A 17,640-nucleotide genomic window follows, 5' to 3' on the forward strand; every position below is an offset into this window, starting at 1 on the left:
TCACCCTCTCTCAAGGAAATAAATTTTAAAAAAAATGTAAATGGTATAATCCATTTCATGGAAGTAAGGCCTAAATATTGGGGTATATGCAGACTTACCACTCAAAATTCCATTGATTTTCAGACTACTACTTGCTCCTGATGAAAATGATAAGTTCCTTGGTATCTGAGACTGATAAAGTCCACTTCTCTCTTCTAAATGTTACCACGTGAGAGATCCTCTTGTCCAAGAAAGCTGCTTGGGTTCCACTGCTTCTCTCATTGATGACACGCTCATCTGGCACGGTGCTGCTCTTTGTGGCTGAGCTCCCTGAACAAGCAATACTGGTCCTCCAAGCAGGCGCCCAGAGTTACTGCTCGCATTTTATGTTCATATCCCCAGTCTTGTTCGCCAAGAACTTCCAACAAATACCATACAACCAGCGATCCTCCAAAATTCTGAAGTCTTGGTATCAACCAGATCACAGGCAATTTCTCTTTTCCTACAAGAGTTTGAAGCACTTAGAGACCTTTTCTTACCACCGTGCCTCAGTTGTGAACAGTTAAATCTATCAGCAAGGCATTAATAAAGTCGATTTCAAAGAGAAAAGCCTCAGTCACTTTCCCCTTTGGTGCCTATCTTATCCCTTAGCAAATTTACACCTCTTTTACCCAGAGACTATCTCTTCAAACCAAGGGCAATTAGAGCGGTCTTTGACCTCTCTGGAATATGTTACTTCTTTCTCTAGGGCACTGGGAGCCTATTTGCAATAGTATGAGGGGAAAATTAAAAAATATATATACTTCTGTGTATATTATATATATATATATTTAGTACATCTATAGTATATATATATATACACACATTTATAGTGCATATACATCTATAGTACATAGTGTGCACTTATATGTATACATCTATAGTATAGTATATAGAAACATCAAGATATATATTTCCCTGAATATTTGAATATTTTATATATATATATATTGTGGTGGCAGTTACTGTAATTATACACCTTTACCTCATTCTCACATCCCAAAGGAGGATCAATGAAACAGGGACTTCATGGATTACTCGCTTCATGATTTTTCAAGAAACTGGACCTTGAGTTAAATAAGGAAAACAAACATGGATGAAAGCTACAAGGCCAGGAATTATTCTGTGTATTCTTTGGAGAATTTACAGGAATATTAAAATACACATCTGTGTGTGTGTGTGTGTGTGTGTGTACACACTTATAAATTTTATTTATATTTCTATGTATCCCAAAAGTAAACAGAAAATCATCTTCCAGGAAGGCAAATTCTTCAGAAATGATTTGCTTTTCAAAGACTGTTCCTAAACATATGTTACAAACTTTTCCTTCCCTTCTTACCTAAAGCGTTTGTTTCATTTTTCCTTCTAGGAAGAAAAACAAATAAGCTGTGAAGTAACAGACAGCTCTGGCTTAGTAAAACTTGACTGCACTGTTGGTTACATATATGTTGATCACCTATCAAGGGTAAGCATTTAGCATGTATAGTTTTTGCTTACTAACATGAACATAAAATATTTTTTATTTTTTCTGTTTATGCTGCATACAAATATATATATATACAAATATATAATTATTTATTTGCTTAGGGTAAGTAGCTAAGTGATGAAATAAAACTCAAACCAACTGGGCTTAGATCTCTGAGATTGTGTTTATATTCTTGGCAATGTTCACCGTAAAAAAAAAAAAAAAAAAAGTGGGGGCGCATGTTTGTGTCAAGATGGGCATGTGAATGTGTCGATCAGCATTCTCCTCCCCTGTCTCACCCTCCCCGACACTCCCCCTACCACTCTCCACCCCAGGTGGTCCTATCTGCCAGGCATGTTACCTCTGCTATACAAAAAGGTGTTACTGGCAAGAGTCCTCACTCAAGTTGTTAAAGCATCTCTAATTTTGTCAGTCTGGACCTGCCTGTCTTTCCATTTAGAAGGAGGCTTTGTCTCTGAATGTCACTTGTGGAAACGCTGGTGCTTGAAAATCACCCCAACCCCAACAGCTTTCTCCCTTAGCTCACTGCCTGGGGGAGGGGTAGTCTGTGCTTCTAGAACATAGTCTCCAATCTGCATTCCACAGAACATCAACATTCAGAAAATTTCAGATGATAAAAAAATACTGTTTTTAGATTTTGTTTAAAATGGGCGTTTCCCTCTCTGTGTTTCACAGATAGATGTCAGCTTTCTGCTGGATGTGAGCTCACTCAGCAGAGCAGAAGAGGATCTCAGCATCACAGTGCACGCCACCTGGTATAATTCACTGTGAAAAAACAATGGTGCTACAGAAGTGGACTCCTGACTTTAGGGTGGGGGGACATAGGGGACCACGGAGCTGTGATCCATTGTCTGCAGGAGAAAACTTCTCTTGTGTGATCTAAGAAACAAAAAGATCTCTCACTATCTTTGGAGCAAATAACACTAAATAGTGAGAGCAAATTTCTGTCAACCCTGTCATAAACATTGCTTGCCACCACGTCTTTTTCCCCCACTCCCCAAGCCTCCAAATACATTCGGTATACATGGTAGGTGATTAGTCCTCTCTGAAGATGATTTTTATGTCTGGGGTATTCTAACAGGGTGTCTTTTATCTGTTTCTGTAGTGCAAATGAAGGGGAAAGGGAGGACCTGAAGCAGAACAGAGTGACTTTAACAATACCTCTCAAGTACGAAGTCATGCTAACTGTTCATGGGTAAGTAAATATGGACATCTCTTGTAAAGTTGAGAGCCAATTTTAAATTCTGGTACTTATTATATTACTGGTCAAAAAATATATTGAAAAATTTTTTAAGGAAAGCTCCTGTGCTGTTTCTATCCCTTAAAAAAGACCTGGTGTTGCATCCTCTTACTTCGTTCTTCATTAGTCTCATGCACTCTATAATCATTACTGAGGCCTCTTTAAGCTAGTACCCAGTTGGAGATTTCTTCCTGGAAAAGCCCCAGAGCCTCTAGCAGGTCATGTCCAGCCTGTCAGTCATCCACTATAAAGACCAGAGGTGGGGCAAGGGTGGGGTGGGGGGAATGGCAGTGTGCCATTAGCCTGATAATGCTCAGTGCTGTGGTGAGAGTGAAGTTCTAGGAAGTGTAAGCTTGGCCCAGTCACCACTCTCCAGAACCCACCTCTACCTGTGTGGCAAATCGATGGAGATAGGAGAGCACCAAGCTGCAAGGTGTCCCCTGACCACTCACTGACCCATGAATTACGGAGTTTCTCACCCATGGCCCCAGAGCCAGCATTCACTGGTTCCCCACAATATTAGTGATTGTGTGCGCCCTCCTCAGATTCAAGAAGGAAACATGTAGAAAAGATTTAAGGTGTATTAAGAAAACCCTTACTGATTTACTGGAAATGATTCAGACTATTAGCCTTTGTTTAAAACAATATTCTTTTTAAAGGATTTTATATATTTGAGAGAAAAAGAAAGCGGGAGAGGGAGAAGCATGGGGCTCCGATCCCAGGACCCCAGGATCATGACCTGAGCTGAAGACAGATGCTTAACTGGCTGAGCCACCCAGGCGCCCCTAAAATCCTATTTTTAAAGGACCAAACATAGGAGATACTGAACAAATAGACTGATGAGCTTTTCTTGTTGCTCTAGATATAAGCCATCCCCAATCATTTTTAACCACTCACAGAGATGGCATACAATTATATAAAAATAAAATGGTGTCTGCACCTGAAAGGACAAGTAGCACGTCCGAGGTAAAACAAGCAGGAGAGAGCAAGCCCTTCAGGAGGGAAGACGCTGCTGCGTCATGGGGACCAGAGAAAAGCTGACGTTTCCTGATTCTGAAGCCTCCTCTCACTTGCTCTTCGTGATTTTCTCATGATGAGTGTCCTCCACCTCATATTTTGGGCAAGGAATGTTCTGCGAGCATAAAACTGCCTAAATCTACAGTATTTCAATATTTCTGTGTAGCCTGTCGCTAATTTTCATTACTTCACATTAGCTGCCAAATAAAAGCAACTAGTGGAGTTGGGATTCCCCAGAAAAATACTTCTTAGAAACCACTGTTGACCTCTATGTCTAATCGCAGGCAAGAGTGACAACCTTGTATTCCTAAGCAAAAAGTTTACCATACTTACTGATGTTTGAATTGTTCCCCAGCTTTGGGGTTCATTACAAATAGCCAACAGGAAGTAGATCACAGAAAGACATAATACAAAAATAGGTAAAATCGATTGACTTACAGGAAGATATTGGAGCTCTAGGGATAAAGTTAAGAATTTATCTCCTATTTATAAAATTTGTATGAATCATTTGAGGGCTCACAAAGAAGGAATGGCCAGTGGACTGAAGCAGGCAGTGCTGGGAAGACAAACAGAGGATATTCTTGGGAAGAGACATTAACACCCAAGTCAGAGCACACGGCTTTCTGAATTTATTACATTTCACTAAAATTCATAGCTTCCCAAGAAACCAAAAATATTCCTTGGTGCTTAGAGGCCGCTATAGTCTGGAATATAGTATTCATAGCATTTTTAAGAGAGATACAATAATCCAGCCTATAGAGAAAGACTGTGTATAATAGCTCAACAAGTAAGACCAATGAAATTTGAACTTGTTTCTTTCAGATTTGTCAACCCAACTTCATTTGTGTATGGACCAAAGGAAGAAAATGAGCCTGAAACGTGCATGGCAGAGAAAATGAACTTCACTTTCCATGTAAGAAGAGTTGTTTTGATTATTTGTAGCAAAGTGAAAGCCTGGTACTGCTGCATTGCTCCCGAGGACATCATAGGCTGAGAAGCCAGAGGCTTAGCCCCCCCCCCCCGCCCCCCGCCCCCCGCCCCGCCCAGCTTTGCCCCCAATGGCTGAGGAGCTCCCCCACGGCTTAGGGGCCCATTGGTTCCTCCCTCCCCTCTCCTCCCGGGTTAATGCTCCTTGTTTTCCCTTCGCCTTGCCCCTTCACCGAAGGCCTTGATTCCTTACAAATACCATGGGAAGGAGCAAGCACAGGACAGAAGGAACTCCTGAAACAGGCAAAATTATCAGAGGAACCGAATCTGCTAGAGGTGCAGAGATGAGGACAGGCCAAGGGAATGCATCTTTGGGTGCAAATCAGCAAAACCTCTTCTGGGTTCAAGCTTTTATACAAGCACTAACCTTACCAGTAAAGGTAGCTCTTACCTCCTACGTCCCTGTTTAAGGTCGTGGTCAGCTGTTTAGGTCATAAACATATGACCTGTTACAAGTGATGTCATTTATTAAATTGTTTTAAAAAATGAGTATCATCATCCAAACATTAATATAAAGGTAATTTTTAAAAAATTTTTACTGCCAAACTGACACTTTTGGGGCATCCTGGATGATAATTGTAGATAATGACCACAACGATATGTTTTGAACCAAAAACAATGCTCCATTCTTAGAACTATGTAACAATCCACAGAGTGTGAGCGGGTCTGACTTTAGGTACATGATGATATTTTTTTGTAAAGCAATGCTTTTGAAAATGTAGGTTTGCGGGGCACGTGGGTGGTGCTATCAGGTAAGCGTCTGACTCTTCTGATCTCGTGGCTGTGAGATCAAGTCCCGTGTCAGGCTCCGTGCTCTGCGGAGTCTGCTGAAGATTTTCTCTACCCCTCCCCCTCCAGCTTGTGCTCCTTCTCTAAAATAAATATTTTTTTAAAAAGCTGGATTAATATGTAGGTCAGAATCACTTGAGGTACTAACACAAAATGCAAATGCCTGGGCCCTGCTCCAGATTGTTACAATGACCTTGGAATCCTGCTGAGTCTGTGTATACGAAAGTTTTTGTTGTATTAGTGGACATCAGTGTTGAAAAAATACAGCCCTCTGCTTTGAAGTCCCAAGGAGTGCTACTATCAGAGCCCCGTGGGATTTCAGCTCAGTTTCTGTTATAGTTTATCAGAGCACGGACTCCAGAAGGTCTAGTCATTAGCTTACAATTCATACAGTTTTCAGTAATTTAACTGGAAAGTGTTTTGCACTAAGTTACACTGGACGTACTTTCAGTCTGTAGGCTCAGTGTGTCTGTGCAAACATGAGGAGGCTCTTAGAGGTCTTGGTGTTATTAGGTGAACCAGGATGAAGGGTATTGAGGTTGGACTGATCACTGGCTGGCACGAGGAAGACCCTGTCTAAAGGTCAGGGCAGTCCTGGGTTTTCATTGCTGAAACCTCCTTCGGCAACTGCCCTGTTACCCCACAGTCTAGCCATTTCCATCAGCCAGGGACACATTCTTCCATGTCATGTGCTTCCTAAAGATTACTGCAAATGTCGGAATCACGCTATTTCGTTTGGGGATTGTGGCACATCTCTTTTCTGACTTACTCTCTTGGTTTCACAGTTAAGCTCTCGGGAGGCAATTATTTTGAGCCAATTTCCTTCCTCAGAGAGCGGAAATCCCCAAATTTATCAGGAATGAAATATCATCTACCTATGCCTTATTATTAAAAGGCTGTTGTATTTTCTCTACCCCTTTCTGACTTTCTGAGTGCCTTGGCATTATGGTTACCCTGAACTATGTAACACATTCTCATTCACTTACTGCAAAGAGGAGCATCCTCTCAGCAGAGTGATGTTGTGACACAGAAGAGTTAGAGGTAGAATACCTGAGCTTCTTGTCACTCTGGAGCCATCTGAGGCACATCGTTCACACGTCTGAGCCTCTTCGGGAGCTGGAGAATCAAATGTCAGCTCACCTCATGGGACAGTTGTGAGGATCACTTAGTCATGGGTTTTTAGATCCATAACGTGCCATACAGATGGATGTTATTGTCTTTTCCTTTCAACTGTTTCTGCAGTAACTAACAGTCTGGACATTTGACCTAAGCATATCAAAAGGAGAGGGCTGGAAATAAGGAACAATTCGCACACTTTTTAAAGTTCTGGTTATGGATATTCGATCTCCCTTCGCCATGATGATGCCGACTACACAGCCCCACAGTTACAAATGTTGCCTGAAACATCCGGGTCCACCCAAAAGCTCGCGGATACCTGTATTTACGTTTATGAAAACTAGGTTGTAAACAAAATTTTCCTCCTTCCCAGGTTATCAACATGGGTCACAGCATGGCTCCAAATGTTAGTGTGGAAATAATGGTACCGAATTCTTTTACCCCCCACATTGATAAGCTGTTCAACATTTTGGATGTCCAGGTAAAAATGTGTTCCTTCCTTTATTCGAAGTTATGTTGCTAAATGGGTATATCTCTTAATGTATTTGAGTCACGCTTTCAGCTGTGAATGCACCAATTCCTGAGTACACTCTGAATATTATCCACTGGAACTACAGGGCTACAGGGACCTCTGCTCTTCCGTCTTCAGTGCATTTTCTTTGTGAAATGGGCCTCTGGAAGTAATTGGTGAAATGCTCTATAAATCTTGAGTCTGCCGTTGAAAACCAGTATTCGGCCATTTTTTTAACAGGAATCGATACTTTTATGTTGATGACTGTATCAGAATTGTTTCTTAAATTCCCATTTTCAAGACAAGCAGTCAACAAATAAATCCTTCATTGGGTTTGAGATCTAATTTGAAAGTATCTTGCCTGAGTTCCAGACTTAAATGGCAAGACATGCTGTTATTATGTGTTATCGTTTTATTTTGTGTCTAAAGCCAAAGAAATGTTAATTCCATGCTAAAGTTCAAATGTCCATTTTTCACGTTGCCTGATTTTCTGTCAAGTTAGGGCCCTGTGCTCACTTGAGCACCTATATCCAACCTAGTTAAAATGTTGCTGGGTTTCTGAGTTTTTGCCATGGAGACTTAGTTTTTCCCAAGAAAGTCTATTCCAAAGATATTTTCACACTTTCAGAAATACTTGATATATTTTAGAAAAGGTAAGCAACTGGAACTTTTAAGAGCATGTAGTTTTTGCTGTTCTCTCCAGTATGAAATAAGATTTTTCTCACTTTCTATCTGTATAGACTACTGCTGGAGAATGCCATTTTAAAAATTATCAAAGAAAGTGTGCATTAGAGCAGGAGAAAGGTTCAATGGAGTTCCTGAAAGACATATTCAAATTCTTGTCCAAGACTGATAAGAAGCTACTGGTAAGTTTCCATTTTTCTGGTTGCAGATTTTGCTTCCAACATACAGAACCAAAGCACTTAAAACCAAGAACCAGTGGGTTTGAGCGGTCAGTTCAGTGCAGGAAAGAAACAACCCAAGGTAATACTCTTGCACAAGACACACACATGATTAGAGAGACCCAGAGTTTATATTTATACACACACACACACACAGATATAGATAGATAGATATAATTTCATTATTAATCTAACCAATGCCTATTTTGTGCCAACCAAGCCTTGTTCCAGACCCTTTAGTAGGCCAAGATAGAGTATTCAGCTGAGCAGACTTTGTAACATGAGATTAATTTTAATTCCTCTCATTTAGTGAATTTAGGAAAAAGCCAAAAACCCTGAAGAAGTGGTCTTCCCTTCAAATGATCCAAGTTTTACAAGCAACATAGAACATGTACCTTAACAGTTCTGATTAGGAGTCTTTGTTTTAATTCTCAGAACACATGCTTCAGCTCAAATACTTTTTGTTATAATTTATAAAACAAACAAGCATTCACGTTTTGTTTAAAGCAAGATAATTTTTAAATGCCACTCATGGGAGATGTTTAATTCCATGTAAAATATTTTAGCTACCTATAAAAAAATGTTTTAATGTAGCTCTTTTGTATTTTTTTTTTCAAGTTCTGCATAAAAACTGATCCATACTGTTTAAATTTTTTCTGCCATTTTGGGAAAATGGAAAGTGGAAAAGAAGCCAGTGTTCACATTCAGCTGGAAGGCCGGCCATACCTTTCAGAAATGGTAAGTAAGATAAAACGACAACTTTGAGTTTGTAGATTCTGACAATCATCTCATTTATGCAGGATGGTATGTGAGGAGGCATTTAAGTAATTGAGGTATGAATAGTAAAATTTGGAGTGGAACTCTACAACTATTCCCATGTATAGTTTCAGCTGCATACACTAAGTGATATGGCTTAAGTAATTAAAGAGAACTAAGACTGTAAAATAGACTATGGAATAATTAAGAGGTTTATTTTAGAAAACATGTCCAACTGGGGCACCTGGGTGGCTCAGCGGGTTAAGGCCTCTGCCTTCAGCTCAGGTCATGATCTCAGGGTCCTGGGATCAAGCCCTGTATCGGGCTGTCTGCTCCGTGGGGAGTCTGCTTCCTCCTCTCTCTGCCTGCCTCTCTGCCTACTTGTGATTTCTATCTGTCAAATAAATAAATAAAATTAAAAAAAAAAAAAAAGAAAACATGTCCAACTAATTATAAATTTTGATTAAATCACAGAAATTGGCTACCTATTTTTTATAATCTTAAGATTTTTTCTAAACTTCTTTAAATTATGCCTAAATATTTAAGAAGTTAAACTAAGGCTTTCATAAAATGAAAACCTCAAAATTTATCAACAATAAAACACAAGCATATGATAACAGGTAAGAGAAACTCTGAAAGGCTGAATAAATAATACATCTTGAACTTCTTCCTAGAAATGAGTATGCAGATTTTGGGGCACCCAGACAGCTCAGTCAGTTAGTTGTCAGGCTCTTTGTGTAGGCTCAAGGTCATGATCTCAGGGTCTTGAGATCACCCACCCTGTGTTGAGCTCTATGCTCAGGGGGAGTCTACTTGAGCATTCTCTCTCTCCCTCTGCCCCTCCCCTGCTTGTATTCTCTCCATAAAATGAATCTTATGAAAAAAATTAGAGATAAAACCAATTTTATCTGTAGTTCTGTTCCTCACTTTACCTGATAAATATGGATAAAGTATTTTTGTAGAGGTGTTGTAAAGCATTTAGTGCTTGGTATATAGTAAGCCAAAGAAAACAGTAGTTCTATTTTGTTTAAAGAAGAATGTTTAAAATTGCTACACAGTGGTCAAGGAGGGAAGGAAAAAAAAGATCCACCAGAAGTAAGAGATTTCTGTTCTAGTTCCAGTTGTGCTAAAAACTAAAACCTGAGGCCAGTAACGAGTTATTAAGACTTTTGCAGTTTGCAGCCTCATACCCTTGAGGTCCGGATTTCTCCACATTGGGCACTACTGGCATTTTGGACCAGATAATTCCTTGGTGCCAGGTCCAGTCCTGTGTATTGTAGGATGTTTAACAGCATGACTAGTCTCTATGAACTAGATGCTGACACACCACCTCCCAAGTCCTGACAGTCAAAAATGTCTCCAGAAACTACTGTCCTCAAGGTGATAAAAGAATCCCTGTTGGAAACCACTGCTTTAACAAAGTATGTAATTTATTTTCAGCCCTAAAATTCTACAACATTTATATAGTAGTTTTCACTTTTAAAGGTCATAGATCTCTTTAGGAATACTCTTCTACTGCAATGAATGCATACATGAGAAACTCAATTTTACATGCAATTTTAAGAGGTTCTCAGAGAATGTGGAGCCCATTCCCGGATTCTTGGTTATGTAGTGTATCTTGGAGTTCATCTACTGATTTTATATTTGAATGTTATAATTACTTGTACCAGATTTTTCTGTTATGGTATTAGATAAACTATGTATTTTATCAGAGCAGCAAGATGACAGCATTGTTCAGGGGAAAAAAAAAAAAGCCTAGGTAAAATAAATTTGAAGAAACATTTATTAGGTGAAGAAAGTCTTATTTGGTCAAAGACTCAATTTCTAGGAAACAAAATAGTGCTAACTACCAAATCTTTAAATTATTAAGTATTACAAATATCTGCATCAAGTTGTCTGCAAACTAGTCATGTTTAAAAATTTTGAGAGAGAGAGAGAAAGCAGGCAAGAGGGAGAGTGCAGGAGGGGCAGAGGGAGAAGCAGACTCCCCACTGAGCAGGAAGCCTGATGTGGGGCTTGATCCCAGGACCCTGGGGCCATGACCTGAGCCAAAGGCAGACACTTAACCACCTGAACCACCCAAGTGCCCAAACTAGTTAACTTTAATAAAAGGATTTCAACAAAATGATGCCCAGAAAAATAATACAATGGCTATGCCTTTGGAAGCACGGGAAGTGTTGCATTGCAATTTAATACAAACGGTGAAATGAACTGGAGGATATCCATTGTAAAAACCTCAGAGAGTAGGTAAGGATCATGAGAAATTATTAATCTGTCTTCATGAATCAGGCTACAGTGTTCTTTCTTTTATTAAACAGGATGAGACTTCGGCCCTCAAGTTTGAAATAAGAGCAACAGCTTTTCCAGAGCCTAATCCAAAAGTTATTGAACTAAACAAAGATGAGACTGTTGCACATGTAAGATTACCATTTTACCTGAAACCCTAGGATTATAAGGAAAAACTATTGATGGAGCTTTCAGTCAGGAAACTAGATTGCCTAGATCATGGAAGACTTGAAATACTTTACTGAGATTTGGCATTTTCCACAACTGGTGGGAGGGAACAACGCAGATGGCTTTTTCAGGAGGTGAACTTGGTAGAATTATCTGGATGAAGAAACATGGCGCAAGCCAATTCTACTAAATGGTTGCCAATGTTCCCTAGGGTTGTTCGAACCAGCAAGAGGAGGAGATGGGAGTTGTTCAAAATACTATGGGAATCCTAGATTGGGGAGGGGTAGGAAGGTGATTCAGAGGGAATTAAAAGCAAGTTTTTAAACTGGTGGCTCTTTATGTAGGTTCTGCTTGAAGGACTACATCATCAAAGACCCAAACGTCATTTCACAATAGCAATTATTTCAAGTAGCTTGTTCCTTGGACTTATTTTGCTTTTATTGATTTCATATGTTATGTGGAAGGTAAGCCTTTAATAATTACCCATGTTAAACTACTCAATAATGCTGTTTTTAATTTGTAACGAAGCCCCCTTTGTGACTCCCAAATTATGACATATTGTAGCACTTTTAATGTTAACGTTTTAAATTCCCAAGTGACTATGCAGTACTGATCTCCTGTTTCTCCTAACTTCAGTACCAGTATTCCAACCGTAACACTAGTTTGGAAAGATGTTCTTTAAGAAAGCTCTTAGAAAACTGCATATTACTTTTAATGTCCATTTTGGAGAGTATGTGTCACCAAGCAGTCCAATAAATTGCTCTTTAACACAATATTTCCCATCTGAATTTTACTACTTGGGATGGTGACTATTCAGGTGTCCAATGAGTGTAATATGTTCGCAACTATACACTAGTGATTATGCAATACTGTTTACAGGCTGGCTTCTTTAAAAGACAGTACAAATCTGTCCTCCAAGAAGAAAACAGAAGAGACAGCTGGAGCTACATTAACAGCAAGAGCAACAAGGATGATTAAAGACTTCTTTCAAATTGAGAGAATAGACTCAGGTTAACCAAAGAAATTCAAGACCGTGTTTATAAGAAACCCGGAATTCTGCTCAGATTTCTCCTATGTACTTCATTTACTCATGACCTTGTGACATACTAGGTCTCGATGCAAGTGAAAAATCCCAAGCACTGATTACTCTTCCAGAGGAAAATAATCTCTCAGTTCTCAAATGGATAGAAAAAAAAACACTAAAGCATTCAATTTATTCAAGGTAAGTAATCCCTTGAAGATACCTTGAAATGAAAGTGCATCTGAATTAAATCATGTTGAGGAAGTAAACAACTCATTTGGAGAAGTCTTGGACTTGAAATATCATTCCTTTAAAAGAAATAATTTGCCAGGCGTGCTTGCTTCAGTAAAATAAACTCCACTGAATAGGCAATGATTCATTTCTAATAGATCTTTGGGACTCATTGGAAAAATCCCGCTAAATACATCTAAAGAATGAAGAGCTGTTCCTCAATTTTCTTATGAATAAAAGAAGACCACTAATGTTTTAAAGCATATTTTATCTTTAAAGACCTTTATTTCTAATACCTTTATGATGGGCTTTGATCAACAACCATTTAGTCGGCAGTCTATGTAAGAGCACTTTGGGCCTGAGGAGCAAATTCCAGACTGAATTTATACACTGGTTTGAGTTTAATGACTTCTGGATAATTACTGTTTATACGGCTATGGATTCTTTCTGTATATATACATAAGTTCTTAAAAGAATATAACACATTTTTATCAAGGGTACCCAGGAGTAATGTCTCAAATCCATTTTTAGTGAAATTTTTTTACTTATAAAAACAATAGTACTTAAGAATTCTAACTTATACTCTGAAACAGATTGTGAATGTTGCACTTTAGCTGATATTTCAAATATAAATACACTGATAATATGTAAAATACGAAAACTGTACCTCATTAATGACTCTTAAAAAGCCAAACTCTACGAAGACCGTGCTTGGAGGCCAGTATTCTATATAAATTAGATACTATGTAAAATAGTGACTGTCAAATCAAGCAAATGCCCCTACTTGTGTAGATACTACTTTCTCCTCAGATGTATGTATTACATGTGTATTTTATCAGGTGTATAAGAGCATTGTCGTCTGCATGGAATTAGAGAAACAAAATCTGGAAACTTAACTTTTAGCTTGTATTCAGTGAATATAAATGTGACAAAAATTTCCATGATCTGTTTTAGTGGTAAGTGAAATAGTTTTTATAAAAAAAGCTTCTGGATTTTAAATAATCTTTAGTATCTTTTCACTTGCAAATACAGTCCTTTTTCATATTTATTCAGGCATGTGACCTGGATGCTGATAGCTATGAGTTGTCCTATATCTGTCTTTATTGTTGGAAGCAATTAAATAGTAAAAGACTTCTGTCTATCTGAAGCCCCTGCCAACAGCGGTCTTTCTCAGGCTGCCTAAATTCCTGCAGGTTCTCTGTTCATGAGCCCACATTAGTAATTGGTGGCCAGAGAACAAGGAGGACAGAGTTTCTGAAGGCATTCGATGGGTGAAACCCAATCTGTGAGCATGAACCCTCCTGAACACGGTATATCCCAGCAGTCATTAATTAAACTTAAAAAGGTATTATATAAGCAAATGATCTGCTTTTTTCATTATATAAAAAGCAAAGTAATCCTTTCAGGAGATTTTCTGGAATCATTGGTGGAGAATGATCCCTGAGGAAATTTAAATTGGGCTCTTTTCTATCCAGAGATGATAGCATGTGGGGTATTGAGTGCACTAAACCAGTGTGCTAGGATTGCTGGATAACATGACTTTCAGAAGCAAAGAGAAAACAGCTCCTCACTAGTTAGCTACTTCTTATACTTCAAAATTTGTTATGGATTTGAAAAGACTTATAAAGAAAATCAACAATTTTCAGCTTTCAGGGAATAGTCACAAAGTTGGTTCCCTAACAACTTAAAATAGCTTATCTCTTTGGCAAATAATGTAGGTATTGGAGCCATTTTGAAATCTGGATTACGATCTCACCAGGGCATCCTTAGGTAACCTCTGGCATCCATCTGTACCAGGCTGTAGGAAATTTTATATCCATAGAGGATGGACTCAAATCCTGAAAGGTGAAAGCATCCAAATTATTTCACTTGGGAATTACTGGCAGATCATCAAGATGTTTTGAGTATATGAATGTTTGCTTTCGGTTCCAATAAATACTTTCTGAAACCAGAATTTAATTCATTATATTTCATGGCTTAAGCTCTAGAAGCTAATTTTTAGCAACAAAAGTAGCAATTTTCATTTCTTTAAAAAAATAATTTTTCCCCTATATCTTTAATGCATGACCATATTCCTTCATATTAAAATTCTAGTTTGTACATTTCTTTTATAAACAATTACATGTTACTTTGGAATCATTCATTTCTTCCATGCTTCCTCCATAAAGACTGATAAGTCTTGGGTGTAATCTGTAAGAAATAGATGTATAATTATTTCATCAACCTCTCGTTATTTTTCACACATATACCTATTGAGTCTGGTACATTATACCAAATACCAATATAACAATAGCTAGAAAACCTCCATTCGTGGCAGAGCTGCAATCTTGTAAATGTGGAGGGAGCGCTGATAAATGGACACTGGTCATTACTGTAACATCCAGACATTGTGCCTACAGGGTGCTGCTCCTGCCCCGGTCTTCCACCCCTTGAGTCCTAATGCTTTCCAGCAATGAGTTTGCATGGTCCTAAACTTGTTTCATGCTAGTTGTCCTGTTACAGAGTATATAAAACTGTTCCTGTGTTGAGAAGGTTGAATGCTGTGGAAAGAGTTGAGAGCAGCACGCCGCTGAATACAAAGTGATCAAGACTGGAGCTTTCAATGTGTACCCATCCGCTCCGCAGAGGGCTTTCACAAGGTTAAGCTCTCGATCCACTTTTAAGATTATAAAACATATATTGCTAAAATTACAAAACAAATTGTAGACATTATCTGTACAGTTTAGGGAGAATGGTCATTTGAAATGCCAATATAGAGACTCAGAAAATTTGGTGATGAGTCTATATGAAAATGCTTGGGCTATATGTAACAACTGGTGAATAAATGTAAAGTTATACTTTATTTATTAAAATTGTACATCTATCTTTTTATGCTTCCCTGACTTACTCATTAAAAGTCATAACAAGGCTGCTTCCATTACACTTAATTTTGTGTCTGCTGGTGGATATTGAAGGGGGTAAATAATGACACTTACTTGACCAGAACCTCTGATTCAGCTTCCACTAAGTCACCATCTATGTTCCAAGGGAAACTGTGCTCTGAAGCAGCTGCCTGCCGTCTGTCATCCTCCTCCGGATCACATCCACTTTTGTTCCTCAGACGAACTCTTACTTCTCCAACAGTGTAAGTCTCAACAAATGGAAAGTTGAACTAAATAAAACAAACACAAATAGTCACAGTGTGGGCTTTATCTCTAACTGCTCGTGCAAATTAAAAAGTTCACTGTGCTCTCTCTTGCACATAAATATCAACATGCATGAGGATATTTTTATAGCTTTGAAACTCTGTGCCAGGGGTCCCCAATTTCTTTGGGAGATCAAGCAAACTTGTTTTATGATCCCTAGTCTGAGGTTATATACAATATCATACATTTTCAATTAAAGATTTTTTAATACCCAGCTGTTGACACAGAAGATTTCTATAATCCACCAACTTACTAACTTGTCAATTAATTGAGGTGATGTCAAGGAAACTAAGTTTCACACTTAGAATTTAACCAGGAAGAACCTAGCTCTAAGCTTATGAAGGTAGAAGGAGGAAGTCAGTCAAATGTGATTTTTGCAGGTTTTCCCCCGCCTCAGTCCCACAGTCAAGATGGATACAAGTCACAAGACAATTGTTTGCTTGCCGCTCTAAAGGGTGCAGGCTATCTTCAAGTTTGTTTTTGTTTGTCTAAGGAATCTTTAGTGGAAAAAAATATGTATTCTCATAAAAAAGAAAAGATAGGGGGCGCCTGGGTGGCTCAGTGGGTTAAAGCCTCTGCCTTCGGCTCAGGTCATGGTCCCGGGGTCCTGGGACCGAGCCCCGCATAGGGCTCTCTGCTCTGCAAGGAGCCTGCTTCCTCCTCTCTCTCTCTCTCTCTGCCTGCCTCTCTGGCTGCTTGTGATCTCTCTGTCAAATAAAAAAAAAAAAAAAAAAAAATCTTAAAAAAAAAAAAAAGATAGCCAAATACCTGTTTAGTAGCAGTGCACAATAACCACTCACTTATTTCACTTCTCAGGTAAATGGCATGAGGTCTATTCCTATGATCTACATGGGTTTTTCTCCCTTCCATGTATAAACCTCGGTGAGGTATGGAGTTCTAAAAGTTGACAGAAAACTAGTACTTTTTCCCCACACCCTTATTTTACCCAAGTAGAAACCAAGACCCAGCAGATTTCACAGTTATACTGTATAATGCACTGGGCTACTACCATGGCATATACTGGCTTTATAGGGTGGTATCAGCCCTTCTAATGCAGGAACAGAATTACGGGCCCCAGGTAGCTCTCTGTGGAAGCACGGGGGCTCCTGTGAAACTGCTTAGCAGTCACTGCCTTAGACTTCCATCTTAGCTCCAGAGCCCTGGGGACAGCCTTCATTCTGTGTGAACTTGTAAAAATAATGGGTGTTTAATGAGTCACTGCTAACTGGCTAACTAGGAGTTAAACTGCATCCCTGATAACAATGCCTGGAAGCCTTAACTCTTAGTACCTGCAAAGGTCACCCGTGTTTGGGAAGAGGGTCTTTGCAGATGTGATTGAGCTAAGATGAAGTCATCAGGTTGAGCTCTCATCCAACATGAGTGATGTCCTTTTAAGAGAGGAGACAGCCACGTGATAAAAACAGTCCGCCTGCGGCACGCAGCTGGAACCTGAGAGAGGCCACAGAGGGATGGCCGCCACCAGTAAGTCTGTTATCTTAAAGCCTCAGTTTTCGTGTGCATCCTTCACCGAATGAAGCTCCACACATGCCAGCAAATTCATTACCTATGAAGCCACATCATTAGAAGGGAGGTTAGGGAGCCAAGAGCTCAGTATCTCGTGTGAGGGTGTGTCTAAGATGTGAGGAAGAGACAAGCAGTTCAAACTGTGATACACACAAATGCCATGATGGTGTAAGCAGAGAGTTAAACGAGAGAAACGAGGCAGCAAGCTCAGGATGTTGAGTGAGCTTCCTATCTGATGGGCGTCTTAACACACAAGGGTTAGACTGGAGGGGAAGGGAAGTAATTTTGGAGAAAGGAAACATTTGCCTAAGTATGGATATAGGGCACCATCAAGCAACTACAAAAAGTTCAGCATACTGTAATACTGATTGTAATACTGGTGTTTTGGCACTTATTTTTAAAG

The 17,640-nt window shown here is 39.1% G+C and overlaps 2 protein-coding genes across 3 annotated transcripts in view; one reads left to right on the forward strand and one right to left on the reverse strand.

Annotated features, from left to right (window-relative positions):
• ITGA4 (integrin subunit alpha 4) overlaps positions 1 to 15,425 on the forward strand; it is an 81,360-nt gene extending 65,935 nt beyond the window's left edge. The window contains exons 19-28 of the mRNA XM_047722332.1: positions 1,388 to 1,483; positions 2,180 to 2,259; positions 2,610 to 2,699; positions 4,584 to 4,674; positions 7,027 to 7,134; positions 7,905 to 8,030; positions 8,685 to 8,804; positions 11,141 to 11,239; positions 11,621 to 11,740; positions 12,156 to 15,425. Of these exons, the coding sequence (XP_047578288.1) occupies positions 1,388 to 1,483; positions 2,180 to 2,259; positions 2,610 to 2,699; positions 4,584 to 4,674; positions 7,027 to 7,134; positions 7,905 to 8,030; positions 8,685 to 8,804; positions 11,141 to 11,239; positions 11,621 to 11,740; positions 12,156 to 12,254 (1,029 nt within the window). The 3' untranslated portion in view covers positions 12,255 to 15,425. The remainder of the gene's footprint in view (positions 1 to 1,387; positions 1,484 to 2,179; positions 2,260 to 2,609; positions 2,700 to 4,583; positions 4,675 to 7,026; positions 7,135 to 7,904; positions 8,031 to 8,684; positions 8,805 to 11,140; positions 11,240 to 11,620; positions 11,741 to 12,155) is intronic.
• The window catches only part of CERKL (ceramide kinase like), a 118,649-nt gene continuing 115,485 nt past the window's right edge, over positions 14,477 to 17,640 (reverse strand). For both annotated transcript variants that reach the window (XM_047722334.1, XM_047722333.1), the window contains 2 exons: positions 15,504 to 15,679; positions 14,477 to 14,718 (listed from right to left, as the gene is read on the reverse strand). In XM_047722334.1, the coding sequence (XP_047578290.1) occupies positions 14,637 to 14,718; positions 15,504 to 15,679 (258 nt within the window). In that variant the 3' untranslated portion in view covers positions 14,477 to 14,636. The remainder of the gene's footprint in view (positions 14,719 to 15,503; positions 15,680 to 17,640) is intronic.

Source organism: Lutra lutra, chromosome 3, assembly GCF_902655055.1.
Source record: "Lutra lutra chromosome 3, mLutLut1.2, whole genome shotgun sequence".
Classification (NCBI taxonomy): Eukaryota; Metazoa; Chordata; class Mammalia; order Carnivora; family Mustelidae; genus Lutra; species Lutra lutra.